A 23,280-nucleotide genomic window follows, 5' to 3' on the forward strand; every position below is an offset into this window, starting at 1 on the left:
ATCAACCAATGAATGTATAAATAAGTGGAACAACAAACCTCTCTCTCTTTCTCTTTCTCTCTCTCTCTCTCCCCCCTCCCCATCTCTCCCCCTACGCCCTCTTTCTAAAGTCAATCAATAAATTAAAAAATTAAGAAATTTCTGATTTTAGAAATGCTGTTTTTTTAGATAAAAAAAAAGTGTGTGTTTTTAAATACTGATTCCAGAGAGAGGAAGGGAAAAGGGGGAGAGAGAGAGAGAGAGAGAGAGAGAGAGAGAGAGAGAGAGAGAGAGAAACAGAAACATCAATGATGGGAGAGAACATTAATTGGCTGCCTCCTGCACACCCCTCACTGGGGATAGAGCTTGCCACCTTACTGGGAATCGGGAATCGAACTGTGATCTCCTGGTTCACGGGTTGATGTTTAACTGCTAAGCCATACCTGCTGGGCTGTTTTTTTTTTTTCGGATTTTTAGAAATTATGGTAAATATACATTACAAAATTTACTATTTTAGCCTAACCGGTTTGGCTCAGTGGATAGAGCTTCGGCCTGCGGACTCAAGGGTCCCAGGTTCGATTCCGGTCAAGGGCATGTACCTTGGTTGCGGGCACATCCCCAGTGGGGGGCGTGCAGGAGGCAGCTGATCGATCTCTCTCATCGATGTTTCTAACTCTCTATCCCTCTCCCTTCTTCTCTGTAAAAAAATCAATAAAATATATTTAAAAAATTTTTTACCATTTTAACTATATTTTTGTAATTCTCACCTAAAGATATGATTTTCATCGAGTTTAGAGAAGAGGAAGGGAGAGGGAGAGAGAAAGAGAAACATCAATTGCCTCGTGAACACCCTGACTGGGGATCAAACCCACAACCTGTGTATGTGTCCTGACCTAGAATTGAACCCATCACCTTTTGGTATATGGGATGGCACTCCAACCAACTGAGCCATGCCAGCCAGGGCATCATTTTAACTTTTTTTTTTTAATCCTCACCTGAGGATATTTTTTTCAGTGATTTTTCAGAGAGAGTGGAAAGGAGGGAGGAGGCATTAAGAGAGAGAGAAACATCAATGTAAGAGAGACACATCAATTGGTTGCCTTCTCCATGGGTCCTGACAAGGGTTTGGTTTGAGGGCTGACCCTCTAACCACTGAGCCAGGGTGCATTTTAACTTTTTTAAGTGTACAATTCAGTGGCATGAAGTGCCTGCACATTGTTGTGCACCATCACCAGTATCCATCTCCCGAACTTTTTCATCTTCCCACACTGAAACTCTGTATCCAGTTACACAGTAACTCCTGATTGCCCCCTTTCTTGCAACCCCTGGTAACGCTATTCTACTTTTTGTCTGGGAATTTGATTGTTCTAGGCACTTCATTTAAGTGGAATCATGTAATATTTGTCCTTTTGTGTCTAGATTATTTCACTTAGCATAATGCCTTTGAGGTTCATCCATTTTGTAACATGTATCTTTTTAAGGCCGAATAATATTCCATTGTATGTACATAAAGTCTTTTATTTATCCATGTGTCTGTCCCTGGACTTATGGGTTGTTGGCTAATAGGGAATAATGCTGCTATGAACATTGCTGTATAAATATCTGAGTCCCTACTTTCAGCTGTTGGGTTTATACCCAGAAATGGAATTGCTAGATCACAAGTTGATTTTTTTGAGTACCTTGCCATACTATTTTCCTTGGTGGCTGCACCATTTTATATTCCCACTAGCAATACATAAGGGTTCCAAGGAGAATATATGTTTTTTGATAGAATTCTAGGAACCTAAAAATTGTAAAGTAGAAAATACCAATCACTTCTAATCTTATGTTGAGATTAATACTATAACATTTATTATTAAAATTTTTAAACATTTTGTACATATTGTTTTGTAATGTGATTTAAAAACACATAATGCAAATATAGAATATAGACATATTATTGAATAAATTGTATGTTGTAAATATTCTAATACCTGCATTGTATTTTGTTGTTTTGAAGTGACATTAAATAAATAATATTTTATTGTTGAACTTTTATACTGTTTTTATTTTTAAAACATAAAAAAATTCTGCCTCGAGCATCTATGAATTGCAAGTTTTGTGTGCTCCTCTGATTATTTCTTTAAGATACAGTCCTATAAGTGGAGTTATTTCAAATGTCTTTAAAATATAAAAGAAAAACATCCATTTTACCTTTCCTAGACAGATACGCTTGGTATTTTGATATATGTCTATTCATTATTTGTTCCTGTAAACTTGACCAGATTCTACTGAGCTTATTAGTGATATCTTGCTATTTATTTGGTTAAGAGGTGATGGCAGGGGTGCTGTGTATATAAAGTTTGCTAATACATACTAGTTCTAATAGTAGGGTGACAAGATTAGTTTTTTCAAACTTTAAAGAAAGGGCTTTCTTAAATATGAGACATGTCCCTCCCCTCTCCCCCTTCCCTGCCTCCCATCCCCTCCCCCCCCCCCCACAACTTTACAATTTATTTCAATATAAACATAAAAAAATAGTGACATAGGTTTTGGCTTTGACTCATGCCTCCTTCTCATACCCTGAGGGTTAATAATAAATGGTCAAAATTTAAGTTATGTTAAATGCTAACCCAAGCAGTCTTTACTTAGAGATTAAAATGAGGGTTTAAGAGATGTCACTGAACCTCACAACTCAGTTCAGCATGATCATTTTGGGATTGCATATGTTATTTTACTTCAGACTTCAGCTTTATCCGTGGAGTATGACTTTAAAATAACTGAACAATGAAATAGGTAAATTTTATTTAAGTAGAGATGCTTATTTCAAATAACTGCTTTCATAATATGTACCCCTTTCAAAGAAATCTAACTTCTATTGTTCTATCCCAGCCGTGGGCAAACTACAGCCCGCAGGCCGGATCAGGCCCATTTGAAATGAATAAAACTATTGAAAAAAAAGACCGTACCCTTTTATGTAATGATGTTTACTTTGAATTTATATTAGTTCACACAAACACTCCATCCATGCTTTTGTTCCGGCCCTCCGGTCCAGTTTAAGAACCCATTGTAGCCCTGGAGTCAAAAAGTTTGCCCACCCCTGTTCTATCCATTTGTTGAACTGTATTTGAACTGCCTCTTTGAGGTTGCCTTCAGGTAGTTTGTTACTTTGGATCTGACAGCTTCAGTGCTGGTAAATCACTTTCCTTTCAGTGTTAACTTCAGTTTGTGATATTGTTAGAAAATGTGCTGTTTCTGAAGATTGGCACCTCCCATGCATCAGCCGTAAGCCTAGAAACACTGCAGTGTGACCCCCACTCAGTTCAGTGTGCTCTTGAGATACCGTTGCTGTAATAAGCCCTGTGTACTTGTAATCCCTCTTCATTATTGATTAAAATCATATACTTGACTTTTCAATCACATTTCATATAGTAAAGTTTTGTATATGCCAGCATTGGAGATGATATAATTTTGGACAAAAAAATTAAAATACCCCAACTTACTACAACTAGCTGTACCTTTTAATATTTTTAGGCAATCATGATTTTGTCAAAGATACGATGTGACTTTGTACCATGGATTGACATTACATCTCTGTCAGGTAGGGTTTGATCAGAGAAGCGAGCCACTCTGAGTGATATAAGCGATTATGTGATTGTGGGAAGTGTTAGGTTCTTTCTTTATGTATGTTTCCTGTGTCTGGCACTGGGCCTGAAGTTGGCAGAATCAGCAGTCAGGAAAAGAGGATGTGATGAGGAATGCAAAAATAAACTGCTACCTGTGAAGATGATCTGTTTCTTACTAGAATCTGTATTAGTGTCTCATTACCTCACATCTTCTAATTTGGATGCTGCAGAAGGCATGTCAGAGAGCTGGTGTACTTCACATGAAGTTGCATGCAACTGGCTGAGGCTTCAGAGAAGCTGAAGAAGGTGAACCAATAGGACCTGGAGGAGCTGCAAGCCCTGCTGTTTTTCCAAGGATATCGAGCAGCAGCTGGAGTTGTGGGCACAGGTGCTGCCCCATGCCAATGAGGTCACCAGCCCTGACCTTGCAGTGACCTTTTTAAATATGGCAAATATGGCCACTCCATCACTTCCACCTTCCAAATCTTTGGCAGAGTTCTCTGTGCCCTCACGTAGATCTATGCAGGGAAAGAATTTTGGGAAATGTAGTTCTAGCTTAGCTAAGTTATCACAGTACAAGCCACCAGACTTCACCCATTGCCTACAGGGTATCCATAGACTACTCTTTTAATCTATACTAACAAAAGGGTAATATGCTAATTAGACCGGATGTCTTCCAGACAGCCACCCGGATGACCTTCCTGACAAAGCCGGGCCCATGCCTGGGAGAAACCGCCCGCCTCACAGTCCTGGGCACCAGAGCCTGCAGCCCTGGAGAGGGAGAAAAGCTGCCTGCCCTGCAGTCCCGGCGCCTGTGGCTGTGGCCTGGGCGAAGCTCCTCGCCCGTAGTCCCCTGTGGCTGTGGCCAGCCTGTGCGAAGCCGGCCCAGGTCCTGGGTGCCTGCGGCCGGCCAGAGGGAGGGAAGCCAGGGTCCAGGGTGCCTGTGGCTGGTTGGAGGAGGGAATCCTGGGTCCCAGGTGTGGGGCCGAGACAGAGGCAGTTAGGGCCGATCAGGCAGGCAGGCAGACGAGTGGTTAGGAGCCAGCGGTCCCAGATTGCAAGAGGCATGTGGATATGATGTGCACTGACCACCAGGGGGCAGATGCTCAACGCATAGCTGCCCCCTGGTGGTCAGTGCGCTCCCACAGGGGGAGTGTCGCTCATCCAGCAGCCAGGCTCATGGCTGGCGAGTGCAGTGGTGGTGATGGGAGCCTCTCCCACGCCTCTCCCACCTCTGCAGCAGCGCTAAGGAGCAGTGAGCCAAGCAGGCGGGCAGTAAAGAGCAAGCGGTCCCGGACTGCGAGAGGGTGCAGGCTGGGCTGAGGGACCCCCCTCCTCCAGTGCATGATTTTTGTGCACTGGGCCTCTAGTATTCAAATAAAGGAAGTAGCAGAATGATGCTTCTGCTTAATGTGTCACCAACTATCCTGTACACAACCAGATACAAACTAATCTCTACAGAAGAGGGCACAAATTCTACTTATCTTTTGATGATGCTTATTCCTCTTTTTGATGAATCACATCCTCCTTGATAATCCTCCAGTGGTTCTCAACCTTCCAATGCCACGAACCTTTAATACAGTTCCTCATGTTGTGACCCCCAACCGTAAAATTATTTTTGATGCTACATCATAACTGTAATTTTGGTACTGTTATGAATCGTAATGTAAATATCTGATATGCAGGATGTATTTTCTAACGATGCGACCCACAGGTTGAGAACTGCTGCACCTAAATCCTGAGATATGAAGTTAGCTACTTTTGACACTTTTTTTCTTTTTGATGTTAGAGGAATAGGAGAAGGGACAAAAACAACAACAAAAAAACCCCACCAACAAGAACGAAAAACCCAAACTTGGTTTATATACAAATACTAGGGGTCCAGTGAACAAATTTGTGTACCTTGAAAGGAACTGTGGGCCCTGAGGCTGTGGTGGGCACAGGGGCGGGTCTTGGCCCATCCTCTGTGCCCCCGCCCTGCCCCTCCCTCCATGGCCCCCGGTCTCCTGTCTGCCGGCAGCCCCCGCTCCTGCTGCCGCTCCCATGCTCTGACCTACACTCTGACAGCGCCGGCCCCGCTCGCACCTGCTGATGGCGCGGAGCTATTGGGGCTGGTGCCAGCAGTGGGTGTGAGTGGGGCTGGTGCCATCAGCGGGTGCGAGTGGTGGCTGTTGCCCAGATTGCCCCTCAGGAGCAGAGGAAGGTGGAAAAGCCCTCAGAGGTGATTGGGGCTGGCAGCCACTGCTTGCACCCACTGACAGTGCCTAACGATTGGGACCGGCACTGGGCGCTGACTGTGGCTATGGGTGGGGCTTGTGCCAGCATCAGGTGCAAGTGCCGGGCAGAACTGCAGCACACGAGAGCAAAGAATTTTTAGTAACCACCAGAGGTTCGCCCTGATGACAGCTACTGGAGTCCGCCTTGGTCTGGTGCCCCCACTCACCTGCTCCACCATCCCACTGTGGCCAATGCCTGCCATGTCCCACACTCGCCCCCTGGTGGTCAGTGAACGTCACAGCGACTGGTTCGATTGTTCAGCCATTTGGTCTATTTGCATATTAGCCTTTTATTATATAGGATCAAAATAAGGAAGAAAGTCTTAGAGGTATTGCAGTTCTTATATCTTATTGCCAATGTTCGATGATTTCTGAGAATTTATTTTCCTTTTCCCAATACACAAGTTCCCTGATAAGTTTCTCTGGAGGAGACTAGTGGAAAGATTTACTACATAAAGTTTTAGCTGTGTAGTAGAGTCCTTCTTCAAAGGGCCCCAACCTGCATTTTATTCAAGGGACTCTGGGTCTATAAATTGGCTCATTTCTGGGGATTGGATGAAGGATGGTGACTCTGTTGTGGTGATTCAAATCAGACTTATGTTTACCAGAATCAGGGCTTTGTATTCTACCTATACAAATCTAATCATCTGTTTCCACCTCAGCAACATCATGACCAACTAGCCAATGCCAAAGACCTTTGAGAGTCAGACTATTCTGATTACTGCTGCTCTGTTGCCTATTATGGCAACCGCATCTACCTTTTCTTTGGTCATGAATTGCCAACATTTAGTCTCTGTATCTTAGAATCCATCATTCTCATTGATTCAGGTTGTCTAGTTTAAATGCAGTACTTCCCACTGTCATTCCTGACTTGCAGAGAACAGCCACTCCAGAGCTCTTCAGGGATGCTAAGGCTCCCCTCATGACTGTATTTCTCATGATCTTGGTGAAGGGAGCATCCTCTGGATCCTGTTGCGGGTATAGCAAGAGAGTGGATGATCAATTTACCTGATAATCCACTCTAGCACTCCCATCTCCCCAAGCCTCTGGATCCCCTCCTGTATAGTATACCCAGGAAGTTCTGGCCTTCAACTTCATTGGAATTTACACTTGTGTTGTTCCATCCAACTTTCTTATATTCATCTTTGGGGCCCGGTTTCTGGCTACCAACTAAGTAAATTATTAGAGCTACTCCTGGGCACTATTTTAGCACACTTAATTCCAGAATTTCTTACCGAGTCCATACTAATAAGTTAAGCTTTATTTAATATTATTTTCTATCCACCCTGATTTAATACCCTTAGGATCTCTTCCCATATTTATTCTCTAGGTTTCTGGTGATATATATTGGCAAATGCAACTCTGGTGTGTTTTGTGTCTTCTCATGGGTTGCACTTTTAATACCTCAGCCTCTAGGGCAGCGGTTCTCAACCTGTGGGTCATGACCCCTTTGGGGGTCGAACAACCCTTTCACAGGGGTCACCTAAGACAATCGGAAAACACATATATAATTACATATTGTTTTTGTGATGAATCACTATGCTTTAATTATGTTCAATTTGTAACAATGAAAATACATCCTGCATATCAGATATTTATATTACAATTCATAACAGTAGCAAAATTACAGTTATGAAGTAGCAACGAAAATAATTTTATGGTTGGGGGTCACCACAACATGAGGAACTGTATTAAAGGGTCTCAGCATTAGGAAGGTTGAGAACCACTGATCTAGAGCATCCTGGGTATTGAAGCACTAAGAGGTGGTGGGGGAGATGAGCAATCCTTTGCAAAACAACCACCTCAGGAAAGACTATTAAAAGCATTTAGGCAGGAGAAAGCTGTTTCAGAAAGGGAAGGGCAAAAGAGACTTGGCAGATTTAGTGCTCAAGGTCCCTTTTTTTCATTGGAATCTGCCCAGATGTTCCCATTCCAGTTGCAGAGTGACACTTTGTTCTTAACTTTAATAGGAGTCCCTGCAAAGTTGGGAATTCAATTTACATTGTATTACAACCATCTGCAGGATTTAGACTTAGGGTTGGTATTCAGTAATCTTGACCCTGTAGCAACTTTGAGGCCCTGCATTTCTCTCCCCAAGTCCTCCAGCATACTTCAAAGCAACCAGTCGTTGCCATTATTTTCACCAAAATGTTCTGTGTCAGGAAACACTTGGCCACCCAAGTATTAAGTAAGATACCAGTATAATTAAGTATGACACTTAATTATACTGGTGTCTACAGATTAGAATTTAAATAACTTTGTCTACTGCATGCCATGAAATACCATTGCCCCTTTTATCACTGCAAACAAAGGACATCAGTATCTTTAAATCTGATCAGATCAGAGGCCCAATTTCAGGTGGCCCAGAAGCAATTCAGAGAACCCACCCTTAAGTTTCTGTTCATCTGGAACAGCACTGGGTGTTGGCTAGGTTTCAATCAGATATAAGGGATTTCTTATAGGGACTAGTTCCTGCATAATCACTGGAGCTGGTTACGCAGTCCCCTGCTGGACCTGAAGTCAGTAGTGCCAGCATTAGGGATGGGAAGATGGATGTGAAGTGTGGGTGGGTAAGGATCAGCTGAAACCCACAAGGACTATGTGGAACCCTCCTGTTTCTCACTGGGAATCATGTTGGTGTGTCACTGCCTACAAGGATCTGACTTCGTGGATGCTGGTGCCTTGCCGAAGATCTGGTGTACTTGCTACGGCCAATTGCACATGAAGTTGGTCCAGGATTCAGAGAAGCTGTGGGCCAAGCTACTGCCCTGGGGAGATTCATCAGGGCCTGGAGGAACTGACTTCTGCCCCATTTCAACAAGGTGAGGCAGAAGATCCATGACGACATGAGTGAGCTGCAACAGCATTTGACCTTATGCCAACCATCTGAATGTAAATCAGCCTGCTCTTTTTTCCACCCTCCAGATCTCATGCAGAGTTCACTTGTGGCCAATCCTAACCCAGAATCCTACAGGGAAGGGAATTCTGGCCATTGGTACAATACAAAGTCACCACAACATCTGATTTTAAATAACCGTAAGACTTTATCTCATGAAAAGGCATTAAAAATGAACACTGAATAATACAGGCAGATGTTTTGGACACACCAACAACATCTTTAAATTTTTTACAGCTTCCATTGATATGGTATCAAAAGGAATCTCACTTTGACTTTGTCTGATTAGAATACATTAAGGCTTCTTTATAAATTAATGATGGAGTTGTAATGTTAATTTTAATAGTACATGATTTTTTTTTACTTGTTACATCATCTTGTTTATAATTATTGAATCCTTATCATGCCACTATATGAGCCTAAATGTGAATGTTTTTGTGAAATAATAGCTAAGAAGTTAGGGGACTGCTTTTAAATAGTTTGCGTTTGCTTCATAGTTGGGTTACTTGATTTAGGAGATTGTTGGGACACTGCCCTACAACATAATTAAAATAGGTATCATTTGTAAATGCTTAACTTGTACCAGGTACTGTGTCAAGAACCTTCAATATGTTATCTCACTTAATCCTGTATAATAGTGCTATGAAACCTAGGTTTTATCCCCATTTTACAGATGGGGAAATTGAGGCTCAGTTAAGTACCTTGCCCGAGGTCACTCAGCAGGTAAGAGGAGGACCTGAGATTTACTAGTAAGTCAGGTCTGTGTGACCCCAAAACAATATTCTTAACCACACTGCAGAATTTATAAGCTTGTCTGTGATTTCGATGGTGAGGAATATTCAAAAATTATTAGGGAAACCTAAAATTGTAATTGACTGTGTTGTCATTATATCTTTTTTCCTCCCTCATAGCTCTAACTGAGGAATTGGATTCAGTGAACAATGAGCTACATGCAGTAGACATTCAAATTCAGGAACTTCTGGAGAGGCAACAAGAGCTTACTCAGAAAAAAAACATCCTAACAAACAGAATAAAGCAGTGTTTGGAGGATTCTGATGCTGGGGGAAGCAATGAATGTGATTCTTCACCTGCCTCTTGGAATAAAGAAGGTTTATTCTTTTTTTCTTTGCTAGTTTTTTTCTTCTTTCTTTAACCTGGAGTCAAATCACTGTACGAGGGTCAGTGCTTTCCAGAACGTTTAGAGGTGAAACTGGCCATTCCTTAAGTGGCGTGGGAAGCTTACCCATGTTCTGTAGTCTTTTAAAATTAAGCTTTTATTATTCAGACTATTTTTTTTTTCCAAATATGGTTAACAGCATTAATGTTAACGGCATGAATCGATGCTTGGAAAAGTGAGATACTTATTTTAACTAAATTTTCTAAATTTTCACTAGACAAAATTAAACGATTAAGAAAAAAATTCAAACTTTTTGCCGAAGTCTAGTTCATTTCCCTGCTCTACTGAACAAACCTTTTTTGATTTATGTTCCTTCAGAGCATCATGTGTGTCACTAATTTTCGTGGGAGACAGAGAAAGTCAAATGCTACATGATTTCACTTATATGTGGAATCTAAAAATTAAAATAAAACAGAAACAGACTTAGAAATGCAGAGAACAGAGGGTTGCCAGATAGGATAGTGATTGGGGGAATGGGTGGAAAAGGTGAAGGGATTAAGTAGTAAAAATTGGCAGTTACAAAATAGTCATGTGAGTGTAAAGCACGGCATAGAGAATATTAATAATATTGTAATAACTGTATGGTGTCAAGTGGTTACTAGACTTATGGGGGACCACTTTGTAAGTTATATAAATGTCTCACCATTGTACTGTACACCTGAAACTAATATAATATTGAATGCCAACTGTAATTGAAAAGTAAATAAACATTGATGAACAACCAAAAAAAATCATAAAAGGAATACTATAACTTGAGAAGGAATTGCAGTGCTTTTGCGGGCCTTATTTTTTAGTGATTCACTTGTAAACAAGATATTTACACCAAAAATCCCAGATAATGGTTAACTTTGTTCATGATATTTGAGTATTTTATGATACTTTGAATTCCTTGATTGACTTTCAGATGGTTTTTCAAATATCTTCTTTTGTGTAAGTTAATTCTCAACTGGCAAATGCTTTGATTTTTTTCCTGATATACTAGCTTTTTTTTCTGAGGTACGATTTCTTACTGTATATCATTAAATTTGCTTTTGTTTTAGTTTTGTGACTTAAACTAATCTCAAAATTGTTCTTATGAAAGTTAAATTGTCCATAGTATTAAAAATCTTATATATATTTATCTGATCCTGCTCTTATAAAAGCAGCTATGCACATGTGTCTCCTTATGGTCCTAAACAATCTAATATATTTAGCTTATTTTTCTCTTCCTAGATTTTCCATGGTCTGATAAAGTTAAAGATGTTTTGCAAAATGTCTTTAAACTGGAGAAGTTCAGACTGCTTCAGCTTGAAACTATTAATGTAACATTGTCTGGAAAGGATGTATTTCTTGTTATGCCTACAGGAGGTGGAAAGAGCTTATGCTACCAGTTACCAGCATTATGTTCAGATGGTATGTATTAATAAAGAGTGATTTTAAATTGAAGAAATGTTACTTCTCTTCATATATATATATGTGTGTGTGTGTGTGTGTGTGTGTGTGTGTATGTATATATGTATACATATACATATATATATATATATATATATATATATATATATACAGTATATACTTTAAAATATATTTTAATTGATTTTAGAGAAAGGAAAGGAGAGGAAGAGCGAGAGAGGAACATTGATTGGTTGTCTCCCCTACTCACCCTGACCAGGACCGGACCCACAACTTGGGCATTTGCCCTGATGCAGAATCAAACCAGGGACCTTTTGATGCTCTCTCTGTTGCTCAACCAACTGAGCCACACTGGCCAGGGCTCTCTTAATATATTTTTAAGTATTCAAAAAAATAGTTAAACAGGATTACCCTCTTTCTGCGGTTATTTTAAGGAACAAACTATAGGAACATGAGGTCATATGTTTTTAACAATGTAGAATAACTCTTGTAGCTGTCAACACTTTCAGTTATAAGAGAAACAAGATATATTGCCAGAACTTCATTTAGTCAATACACTGTTCACTGATTTCCATTCAGAATAAATTAATCTGGTGCAGGAAGTGGATGAATACCCATGAAACATTTTCAATTCTATAGATTGCTGTGGTTTTTATGGGGAGGTAGGCAGCTTTGGAATAACTTTTGCCTGATGTAACTGGATAGTATTTTATATTATTTTACTGAGATTACCAACACTGATTGTTAAAAATGATAGTGAATTCAAAATTCAAAATATAATATCAATCTTTATGTTTGTAGGACTGAATAAGGGAAGAGATTTCTGTTTAATCTTAAATTTGCTTATTTGGCTTAGGATCATTTATTTGTATCTCCCTCCTATATTAATGAGGATAAGAAATAGATAGTATACTGCTAAAGTTGCATTGAAAATTAGTCTGAATTAATGGATAGTGCCCACAAGTTATGGTAAAGAAGGTGACTCGTTGAAACTTGTTCTGGTGGTGGTATAAAATTGAAAGTCGATTTTTCTTTTTCAGGTTTTACACTTGTGATTTGCCCATTGATTTCTCTTATGGAAGACCAATTAATGGTTTTAAAACAATTAGAAATTCCAGCTACCATGTTAAATGCTTCTAGTTCTAAGGTATGGTTCTGTATTATTTGTTTATTGTGTTATAAGTCTTCACTGAAGTAGGGGCCTTAACTATAATTGAGTTGCTTATAAAATTAAAACTGATTACTACTTATATCAGGAGTTGTAAACTACTGCTAAAGGGCCATTTCTAGCCCATTTCCTATTTTGTATGGTTTGTGAGTTAAGATAGATTTTTATATTTTTAAATGGTTAAGAGAAAAATAATACATTTTGTGAAGTGTGAAAATACTATGAGATTTAGATTTTAGTGTCCATAAATAAAGTTTTATTGGCACATAACCATGCTCACTCATTTATACTTATTCTGCCAGAAGTTGTAGTATTTTATTTTTGCATCTGCCCATTTCTGAGGAGATAGCCTTATGTTTGCTCCCCTAAGATTTCTGGGACATTTAGGACCAGTTGAAATGTTTAATACACTTTGTCTATTTCTTAACAAAATTAGGAATATCTCAAGGAGTTAACACACTGCTTTCTGGGATGATGAAAGCAGTTTTGATTTTATCTTTCTATCACATTCAGCATTGTTTCTTTACACTTCTTTGAGTCCTAATTAAATGAGAAGGAAAATTATGACATCTACTGGGCAAAATATTATATAAAATAGTAACAAAGCAAAATATTATATAAAATAGTAACAAATATTATATAAAATAGTAACTTATCTCTTAAGATTTATTATTGTTATATATAACATATAAATATATATTTCACATTATAAAATTTTAATTCAATGAATAAGATAGTTTAAAAAACCTAAAAAAAAGATTATGAGTAGATATGACAGAATCATTAAAGCAGGTAATTAAGAATAAATTATGCTCACACAGATAGGCAGTGTTACAAATGTAATGTTAAGATTAATAAAAAAACACACCTTTGTAGTCATAGTTATTACAAACAATTTAGAATTATGCCGTCATAGAATAAATGCTTATTTGAGTATCTTGACATTCATTTCTTATTCTTTTTTTGTCAAATGAGATTATGCTTTTATTAACAGTTTGGGTGTAAGTAAATAGCTAAAATTCTATTTACACAACTGCCAAGCACTGGGACTCGGTTTCCATTTTTAATGAACTAAATATCTGCTGTTGAACAGCCCCAGGCTATTGCTTTTGAGTAATGAACATCTTTTACCACTTAGTATTGCAGTCTCTTAGCTTAGTTCTACTATCGTGTCTATTTTTCCTTTCAATAGGAGCATGTGAAATGGGTTCATGCTGAAATGGTAAATAAAAACTCCAAGCTAAAGCTAATTTATGTGACTCCAGAGAAAATTGCAAAAAGCAAAATGTTTATGTCAAGACTAGAGAAAGCCTATGAAGCAAGGAGATTTACCCGAATAGCTGTGGATGAAGTTCACTGCTGTAGTCACTGGGGTCATGATTTCAGACCCGGTATGTATGTGGTAGCTGGAAAACTTGATACTGGGGACTATTTTCTTACTCAGCTTTACGTGATGGAAAATTCCTGCTTCCATTAAAATGATCCTCTTGGGTAGTTATTACTCCTTTTCTTTTGCCTTAATATAAGGAGAGTCAAGAGGCAAAATCTTTCTCTTTACTCCCTCTAAGGTAGTATTTAGTTTAATTATCTTTGTCCTTTAAAACATATGTCTGTTAGCAAAAATACTGTTCTACCTTTAGCCATAAAGATTTACTGACCTCTAGGTTCTTCTTCACATCTATTGAGGAATTTGCATCTGCTTCAAAGTTGTCTTTAGTTGTCATTCTGAGTGTCGTTAGCATCCACTTTAGGACCTATATTCAACTAACTCCTCAGGTAAAGTTCCATGGGATATCTTAATAACCCTTTTTTTTACTCCTGCAACTTAATCCTACAGTCATAGCCTGAAGCAGATTATTCAGAACTGTTCTATGTAAAAAAATCTTAAATTAAAAAATCTTGCTTTATGATTTCAACCTCTTTTCCGTCTGAACCTACTTTCACACTCATATGGACCCCTGGGTTCCTGAGTTTATTGGATCACACTTCCTCCTTCTCCACCCTACTCAGAGGTCACCAGTGACCCTATTTCCCACTGGCTAAATCCAGTGGTCTCATCTTTATTCCTCTTCCCATTTAACTTCAATAGCATTTTATACTGTTCACCTCTCACCTTGCCACTTTCTTTTCTTTTGGTTAATATGTAACTTTTTTTATTTTGTTCTTTTCCATTCTTACCTCCTTCATTCTTCTTCCTTTGCCACCTCCTTCGATATTAGTGTTTCCTTTAGTTCTGATCTCTTTTCACTTTTTCTTATACTTCCCCAAGGATAGTAGACTCATAGCCTGAAGATCATTCTCTACCTTCAGAAATATTGGAAGCACAGGTATTTTTTTTAATTTGATTTAAATGCTTCAGGCAGTATATATACTGTGCTTTCTACTAAGAGCCCTGCTATCTTAACCAGACTACTCCACAGAGTAAATTGCAAAATACTGTTTTATTATAGCTTGGTAGTGTAGTTTGAAATTCAGAAGTGTGATACTTCCAATTTTGTTCTTTCTCAAGATTGCTTTGGCTACTAAGGGTCTTTTGTTGTTCCAAATAGATTTTAGGATTATTTGTTCTAGGTTTTGTGAAAAAATGCCCTTGGTATTTTGATAAGGGATTGCATTGACTTTGTAGATCTCTTAGAGTAGTATTTTCATTTTGACAGTATTAATTATCCGATCCATGAGTATAGTATATATTTCTATTTGTGTTCTAATTTGGATGCCTTTTATTTCTTTTTCTTGCCTAATTGCTCTGGCTAGGACTTCCAATACTATATAATAATAAAAGTGTAATATGCTAATTAGACTGGAAATCCTTCCAGACGTCCTTCCGGACGACCTTCTGGATGAAGTCGGGGCTGCAAGGCAAGCCTGGGTCCGGGTGCCTGCTGGCAGCCGGAGGGAAACCCAGGTTCAGTGTGCCAGAGGGAAGCCGGTGCCAGCAGCAGGGGGGAAGGAAGGCCTACTCTTGCACGAATTTTGTGCATTGGGTTTCTAGTGTTGAATAAAAGTGGAGAAGTGGGCATCCTTACCTTGTTCATGGTTTTAGAGGGAAAACTTTTTAGTTCTAACTTGCAACCATAGAGGAATATAGTTCCCTACTTACTGGCCTTGACAATAGATCCAAGCATCACATCACCCTGTGATTTAGCCTCACTGAACTGCTTGCTGTTATCTCAACTTCTCGAGTAATTAATTTCACGCCAGTGTGTGTGCAGTGTGTGTGCTGTTTGCTCTGCCTGATCTTTTCCTCCTCCCTTCCTAGGAACTCTGCTTATTCTTCAAGACCCAATTCAAATGTTAGGTCCTGGAAGCCTTCACAACTTCTCAAATGGTTACTTTCTCTCTGTAGTTTCATAGTCCTTAGCATTTAGCAATTTCTTTTTCACTTTTTTCCAAATAATTTATGTATTTAAGGACAACTTATCTAGTGATGTAGATGTGTATGACAAGTTTGAGCCCAGAATGGTTCCCCTGAAAGAGGTTATATAAAAAGCAGTGCCCTCACCAAGCTTTTTCTGGTCTGAACTTGCCACTCTTGGATGCTTCTGGTGATAGAAGGGTTTAGGCCAGTGGTCGGCAAACTCATTAGTCAACAGAGCCAAATATCAACAGTACAACGATTGAAATTTCTTTTGAGAGTCACATTTTTAAACTTAAACTATATAGGTAGGTACATTGTTATTAACTTCATTAGGGTGCTCCTAAGGCTTAGGAAGAGCCACACTCAAGGCGCCAAAGAGCCGCATGTGGCTCACAGCCGCAGTTTGCTGACCACGGGTTTAGGCTGATGGCCTCTTTTATCTCTTGTCAGTTGTAGTAGTCTCAAATACTATGGCTACTCCCACTGCCTCTTAAATCCCCTGTTCACCAGGTGTAGACCAGTGCATAGCTTACTAGAAATGTTAGGTATTTCCTCTCTTCAACAGGGAGTCCATCTGTGGCCAAGAACAGTGTTTTCAAAGAATCAACTAAAAGTATAAGAAAGCCCGCCTATTCAAAAAGCCTAGGCTGCACCTGCAGAGTTACTGAGCTTGCTAGCTATGGCAATCAGAGTACAGCAATCCTTGGTTATCGCCATCATGTTAAAAGGCGTAATTTACTCTGTTCCTTAAAGGACAGAAAGAGGGCCACTTTGTATTTTCTTTTTTCCAGATTATAAGGCACTTGGTATCTTAAAGCGCCAGTTCCCGAACACAGCACTGATTGGGCTGACTGCGACCGCAACCAGTCATGTTTTGAAGGATGCTCAAAAAATACTGTGTGTTGAGAAGTGTTTTACTTTTACAGCTTCTTTTAATAGGCCAAATCTTTATTATGAGGTATGTAACTTCTGTGAAGGGTTGTAGCAGAGAGGTTACCTTTTCATTGTGCTTACCAGTATTTACATGAGTAACAGTGAACTATATTTAAAAAGCTTTTAAAGTCAGGAGGTAATTATAAGATTCATTAATTAATGCCTTCTTCTGATATCTCTTGTGCTGCATATTCTTTGTTAGTTTAAGTAGATGTTGCCTTGTTAAATTTATATTTTTTCTTGTGCAAGGGTGGAAAAAGAGCATAGATGGACACCAAGGATCCTAATGACATCCTATTAAAATTAATTATGAAATAATACAAAATTAGTATTCCATTAAAGATTTTCTAATCCTCCTATTTAGATTATATTTGATATATAACTTTGAAAGTTAAATAACCTAACATTTTTTTTCTTTTTTAGTTCTTTTAAGAATAGACAATATTTTTGAGTTTTCATTGAATAGTTATTACATGGTTTATGTTTTTATAAAAGTAGCACTAGAAAATAAAGTCTCCATCTTTACAAGTTATTCACTGCTTCTGTGCCTCCTCATCTCTGGTAAAATAAAAAATAATGATGAAGAAGAAGTTAGGAGGTGGTGGGGTGAGGCAGATGGGGTGAGTGAAGGAATAATAGGAAAAAACACAGTGTTCATGAAAGAATCACACCTTGAAAGATGTAAGTAAGTGACTACTTGGTACTCATTAAGTTACTTTTTAATAAGTTAGCTTTTTTTAGGTTCGTCAAAAGCCTTCAAACACTGAAGATTTTATTGAGGATATTGTAAAGGTCATTAATGGGAGATACAAAGGGCAATCAGGTAATAAAATAACAAACCAACTTTTTAGACAGAGAGAACTTTCAAAAAGTAATTAATATTATACTGATATACTGATAAATGATTAGCACCAAAAAATATTAAGGTAATGCATGGCAGAGGATACTTGAACATGTTATGGTAAAATTAATTTGCTTGGCCATCTTAGAAACTGTATGTGGCATTTGCTAACTGTCTGATTTATTTTTGCTTATTTACACTTAATTGTTTTAAGGAATGGACCTAATTTCATAATGTTAATTTTCAGTAGCACATATTCAGTAAGTATACACTGTGTGTAAGATAGAAGTAACCACTGATGATCTAAAAGGGATGTAAAATGTAGTCCCTTATAGTAAAGGACATGTTAAAGAAATAAATAGAACATATTGAATGAGTTAAGTATAGATGGAGTTCAGAGCATGTATAACTGTGTTTCAGGATTAATGAACAGGCAAGTATTACTGAAGCAAAGAGTTTGTATAAAAGCGGCATTTAAAAATTGTTCTATAGATTTTCAGGAGTACCCCAGGTAAAGTGAGTTCCAGGGTCAAATAAGTTTGAAAAAGGCTGCAACTAGTTATCTATCTCTCCTGAGAGTCACGGCGTGTATCTGTTTTGACCAGCCCTACAAACAAAGAGAGAAACTTAACTTAGTTTAATGCATTGCTCCCCAAACTCATTTGCACCTGGAACCTTTTTCACAGAACACTTGCTACCCTCTTATGGAGCTGTGAGGCATCAGTTTGAGAAATACTCTGTAGTGGGAAATAAAGTTGGAGAGAGGAAAGAGGCAATGAGATCCAACACCTGTGGCTCAGGGCTCATGTCTGCTGGTGATCAAATCGTGAATTATACCAAAAAAATCAATATGTGTCGGGGCCTTGAAATTTTTCATAAATTATTTTCCCCTGTATTACCAGTAATCACTATCTTGAGTGTTAAAAATTCTCTTCCAGGATTATAAATCTAACAATTGGACATATTTTACTACAGGAATCATTTATTGCTTTTCTCAGAAGGACTCTGAGCAAGTTACAGGTAGTTTACAGAAATTGGGAATTCGTGCAGGTGCATACCATGCCAATATGGAACCAGAAGATAAGACCAAGGTTCACAGAAGATGGTCAGCCAATGAAATTCAGGTTAGGTATACATCTTCAATAGAAACCTAACTCACCTTTAAGAGTATTTTCGCTTGACTTAATTAACATGAAATGTTAAAACATTTTAGGTAGTAGTGGCAACGGTTGCATTTGGTATGGGAATTGATAAACCAGATGTGAGATTTGTTATTCATCATTCAATGAGTAAATCTATGGAAAATTATTACCAAGAGAGTGGACGTGCAGGTATGTATAACTCAAATCCAGTCATTTAAAAAAAAAAGCTTTTCCAGAAAATACACTCTAAGTGATGTTTAATAATTCTGTATTTTTAATCTTTGTTGGCTACTGTTTTTAGAATAACATGTTTTTTTCACAGTTTAACCTTATGCATGTTCTATTAGAGTGTTATGAATTATTTCTCCAGTTTCCTAAGATAATTCGATATCCATCTTTGTCTCCTGAGTTTTTAATTAGTGGTTTCAACTCTGTGACCTAATTAACTGGATTACTTATGGACACATTATTTTTTAATTCTCACCTGAGGGGGAGAAAAACATCAATGTGAGAGAGAAGCATAGATGGGTTGCCTCCTGTATGCGCCCGGCCAGGGATTGAACCCACAACCTTTCGGTGTACAGGGCGATGTTCCAGCCACCCAGCCAGAGCTGGATACATTTTTAAATTACGAAAGCTGAGCCCGGACCGGTTTAGCTCAATGTATAAATCAGTGGTCGGCAAACTGCGGCTCGTGAGCCACATGCGGCTCTTTGGCCCCTTGAGGGTGGCTCTACCACGTGCGGGTGCGCACGTACAGTGCCATTGAAACTTCGAGGCCCATGTGCAGAAGTCGGTTTTCGGCCTGGGCGAGTCTATTTTGAAGTGGCGTTAGAAGAAGTGGGGGTACGTTCGCTGAGGTCAACCCCTCAGATTGAGGACGTTTTTAGCAAAGGCCAGTTTAGGAGTACTCTAATTAAGTTAATAACAGTGTACCTACCTATATAGTTTAAGTTTAAAAAATTTGGCTCTCAAAAGAAATTTCAATCGTTGTACTCTTGATATTTGGCTCTGTTGACTAATGAGTTTGCCGACCACTGGTATAGATCATCAGCCTGAGGACTGAATGGTCCCAGGTTCGATTCCAGGCAAGGGCATGTACCTTGGCTGCTGGCATATCCCCAGTAGGGGGTGTGCAGGAGGCAGCTGATTGATGTTTCTTTCTCATTGATGTTTCTAACTCTCTATCCCTCTCCCTTCCGCTCTGTAAAAATTCAGAAAAAATATATTTAAAAAAAAATAAAGTTGAATGTTAGTAAGTCTTCTAGTCATTTATAAAAAATTTGAACCCTGGCTGGTTTGGCTCAGTGGACGGAGATTTGGCCTGCAGACTGAAGGGTCCCAGGTTTGATTCCAGTCAAGGGCACATACCCGGGTTGCGGGCTTAGTCCTCAGTGGGGGGTGTGTGGGAGGCAGCCGATCAATGATTCTCGCTCATCAATGTTTCTATCTCTCTCCCTCTCCCTTCCTCTCTGAAATCAATAAAAATATATTAAAAAAATAAATAATAAATAAATAAATTTGAGGGCAGTTGTTACAAATTAACTTTCACTTTTTTGCCTGAAATTTATAGATATACTTAGACAATGAAGCATAGCCAGCTGATTTTGCATATATTATTTTTGCTTGCTTTGAATTTTTAAAGTAATTATGCAATCTCAAGATCTTTCCTACTACAGGTAGAGATGACACAAAAGCGGACTGTATTTTGTATTATGGCTTTGGAGACATATTCAGAATCAGTTCAATGGTGGTGATGGAGAATGTGGGGCAACAAAAGCTTTATGAGATGGTGTCATACTGTCAAAACATAAGCAAGTAAGCCACATGTCTTTTCATAACTTTTGTCAGTTAGAGACAAACACAGTGTTAAAGTATATGATGTTCCTGTGAGTACTTAGGAAAGTCAGTAAATACATTGGTAAAACATCAAGTGCAAACATGTAAAAGTAGTGTATGAAGTGTAAGAACAAGTACATGAACCTGCAAGATCTGCCTTAATCCAAGAAAAGATATTCTCTCTCTCTGAGATAATTCTCCAAAACTGTATTACTGAAAAGTCTGATAGAGATAGTGAGTTCAAGCTTTTTTTTTTTCCCCTCCAGTACTGGTGTGTAGCTTTAATAATTATGTACAGGTGTACAAGAGGAGTTTTGAGAGTTGAGCTCAGTAACACATACCAACCATCCTTCCAGCTGATGGATTGATGAAATAATTGAGAGCAGGGTCCAGTTTCTTCTTAATAAATTTTAATCTATTTAGGGTAGATTTAATTAGACCATATAGCTCCCTGATGGCTTTTCTGTCTTAGTCATCTTTGTACTCTTATTACCTATCACATAAAAATGACTCATAATTTTTATATAAGCAGTAACCAGACAGTGACAGAAAATGGTATTTTTTTCCTATAGATGCTACAATAATCTAGTTAAAGAGATGAGAAAAAGAACATTTTTCTTAGATGTCCAGTAGACCCCCATGAAGCATATTTTGGGGTTTAGACTCTAAGGAATACTATAAAGTACAAGAAACTGCTATCAGGAAGATTTTTTTAATAGTAAAATATTGAATCTCAAAATGAATCTCAGACAACGTCTTAAAAGCTATGTTTATCAAGTACGTTTGGAAAAAATATGTGGTGGGCAAAGTCCCCACAGATATCTACATCCAAATCCCAGCAACCTGTGAGTATGTTACCTTACATGGCAAAAGGGAATTAAGGTTACAAATGGAATTAGGGTTGCTAATCAGCTGACCTTAAAATAGGGAGACTAACTTGGATTATTTGGGTGGGCCCAGTATAATCACAAAGGTCCTTAAATTTGGAAGGAGGCAGAGAGGGGGAAGGAGTCAGAGTGATATGATGTGAAGACTCAACCCAGTGTGCTCGACTTTAAAGATGAAGGAAAGGGGGCCATGAGCCAAGGAATGCAGGCAGTCTCTAGAAACTGGAAAAGGCAGAAAAACAGATTCTGTCCTCTAGCGCCTCCAGAAGAAATACAGCCCTGCTTACACCTTGATTTTAACCCAGCAAGATCCACGTCAAACTTCTAACCTATAGAAATGTAACATAATAAATACGTTGTTTTAAGACTGAGTTTGTGGTAATGATATGGCAGCAATAGGAAACTTATACAAGATATAATTCTGTATTTTGAAATAGGGATTCTTAAAACATTATTAGATCACTTAATTTGTATCTCAAAATGTGTTGGCAGATGTCGCCGTGTATTGATAGCTCAACATTTTGATGAAGTATGGAACTCAGAAGCGTGCAACAAAATGTGTGATAATTGCTGTAAAGACATTTGTGAGTTCATTGTTTTTTGAACCTTTATAGGCTAGTACACACACACACACACACACACACACACACATACATACTAGAGGCCCAATGCATGGAATTTGTGCAAGGGGCTTGGCCCTCGCAGCCTTGGCAGCTGCCTCGGCCCTCATAGCCCTGGCTTCGTCCAGAAGGTCATCTGTTTTAATTAGCATATTACACTTTTATTATTATAGATGGGTAGGACTACATGAGGGCACTATTTGATTTAAAAATAGATTTAAGCCGAAACCGGTTTGGCTCAGTGGATAGAGTGTCGGCTTGCGGACTGACGGGTCCCAGGTTCGATTCCGGTCAAGGGCATGTACCTGGGTTGTGGGCACATCCCCAGTGGGGGGTGTGCAGGAGGCAGCTGATCGATGTTTCATCGATGTTTCTAACTCTCTCTCTCCCTTCCTCTCTGTAAAAAATCAATAAAATATATTAAAAAAAATAGATTTAAAAGATTAAACAACGTGTGAATAGAATTTGCCAGATTCAAAAGTAACATGGTTTTGAAACAAAGGCAAATAAAAGGAAAAGCCATATTGTGAGTATATATTTTATGTTGCTATTACTGAAGGCATGTGAAATTTTTAAGAAATGAAGGAAATAGTCTGAATAGAAATGCTATTTATATAAGATAAGGCTAATCTCATGATAATCTCTAATACTTTATAGTAACTGATTAGGAAAATAAAGTTTTAAAACTTTACTAGTATTTTTTTTTTAATTTTTTTTTTTTAAATATATTTTATTGATTTTTTACAGAGAGGAAGGGAGAGAGATAGTCAGAAACATCGATGAAAGAGAAACATCTATCAGCTGCCTCCCGCACATCTCCCACTGGGGATGTGCCCGCAACCCAGGTACATGCCCTTGCCCGGAATCGAACCTGGGACCTTTCAGTCCGCAGGCCGACGCTCTATCCACTGAGCCAAACCGGTTTCGGTTTTACTAGTATTTTAACTATTTCCTTCTGTGTTTGGGGGTTGTATTTGAAGAGCTGGACTAACCAGTTCCTGAGTTCTGATGCCTTGGTGGATGAAGGTCATCAGTATTTTAAGTTTACACCTAGAGAAACTTGTTTATTACAGCATGTTTTGCTGACCAAATTAATAAGACTCTGATATTTAAATAGACCAATAATTGGGGATATCTGTCCAGGACATTCTTGTCTCTGTATCAGACTAG

The 23,280-nt window shown here is 38.6% G+C and overlaps 1 protein-coding gene across 2 annotated transcripts in view; it reads left to right on the forward strand.

Annotated features, from left to right (window-relative positions):
• Nucleotides 1-23,280, forward strand: part of RECQL (RecQ like helicase) — a 29,310-nt gene that overhangs the window by 2,903 nt on the left and 3,127 nt on the right. For both annotated transcript variants that reach the window (XM_081083095.1, XM_081083096.1), the window contains 10 exons: nucleotides 9,668-9,865; nucleotides 11,146-11,325; nucleotides 12,363-12,469; nucleotides 13,683-13,881; nucleotides 16,640-16,806; nucleotides 17,523-17,604; nucleotides 18,598-18,746; nucleotides 18,836-18,953; nucleotides 20,444-20,582; nucleotides 21,983-22,074. In XM_081083095.1, coding sequence (XP_080939221.1) covers nucleotides 9,668-9,865; nucleotides 11,146-11,325; nucleotides 12,363-12,469; nucleotides 13,683-13,881; nucleotides 16,640-16,806; nucleotides 17,523-17,604; nucleotides 18,598-18,746; nucleotides 18,836-18,953; nucleotides 20,444-20,582; nucleotides 21,983-22,074 — 1,431 coding nt within the window. The remainder of the gene's footprint in view (nucleotides 1-9,667; nucleotides 9,866-11,145; nucleotides 11,326-12,362; nucleotides 12,470-13,682; nucleotides 13,882-16,639; nucleotides 16,807-17,522; nucleotides 17,605-18,597; nucleotides 18,747-18,835; nucleotides 18,954-20,443; nucleotides 20,583-21,982; nucleotides 22,075-23,280) is intronic.

Source organism: Myotis nattereri, assembly GCF_964212035.1.
Source record: "Myotis nattereri genome assembly, chromosome: 2".
Taxonomy (NCBI): domain Eukaryota; kingdom Metazoa; phylum Chordata; class Mammalia; order Chiroptera; family Vespertilionidae; genus Myotis; species Myotis nattereri.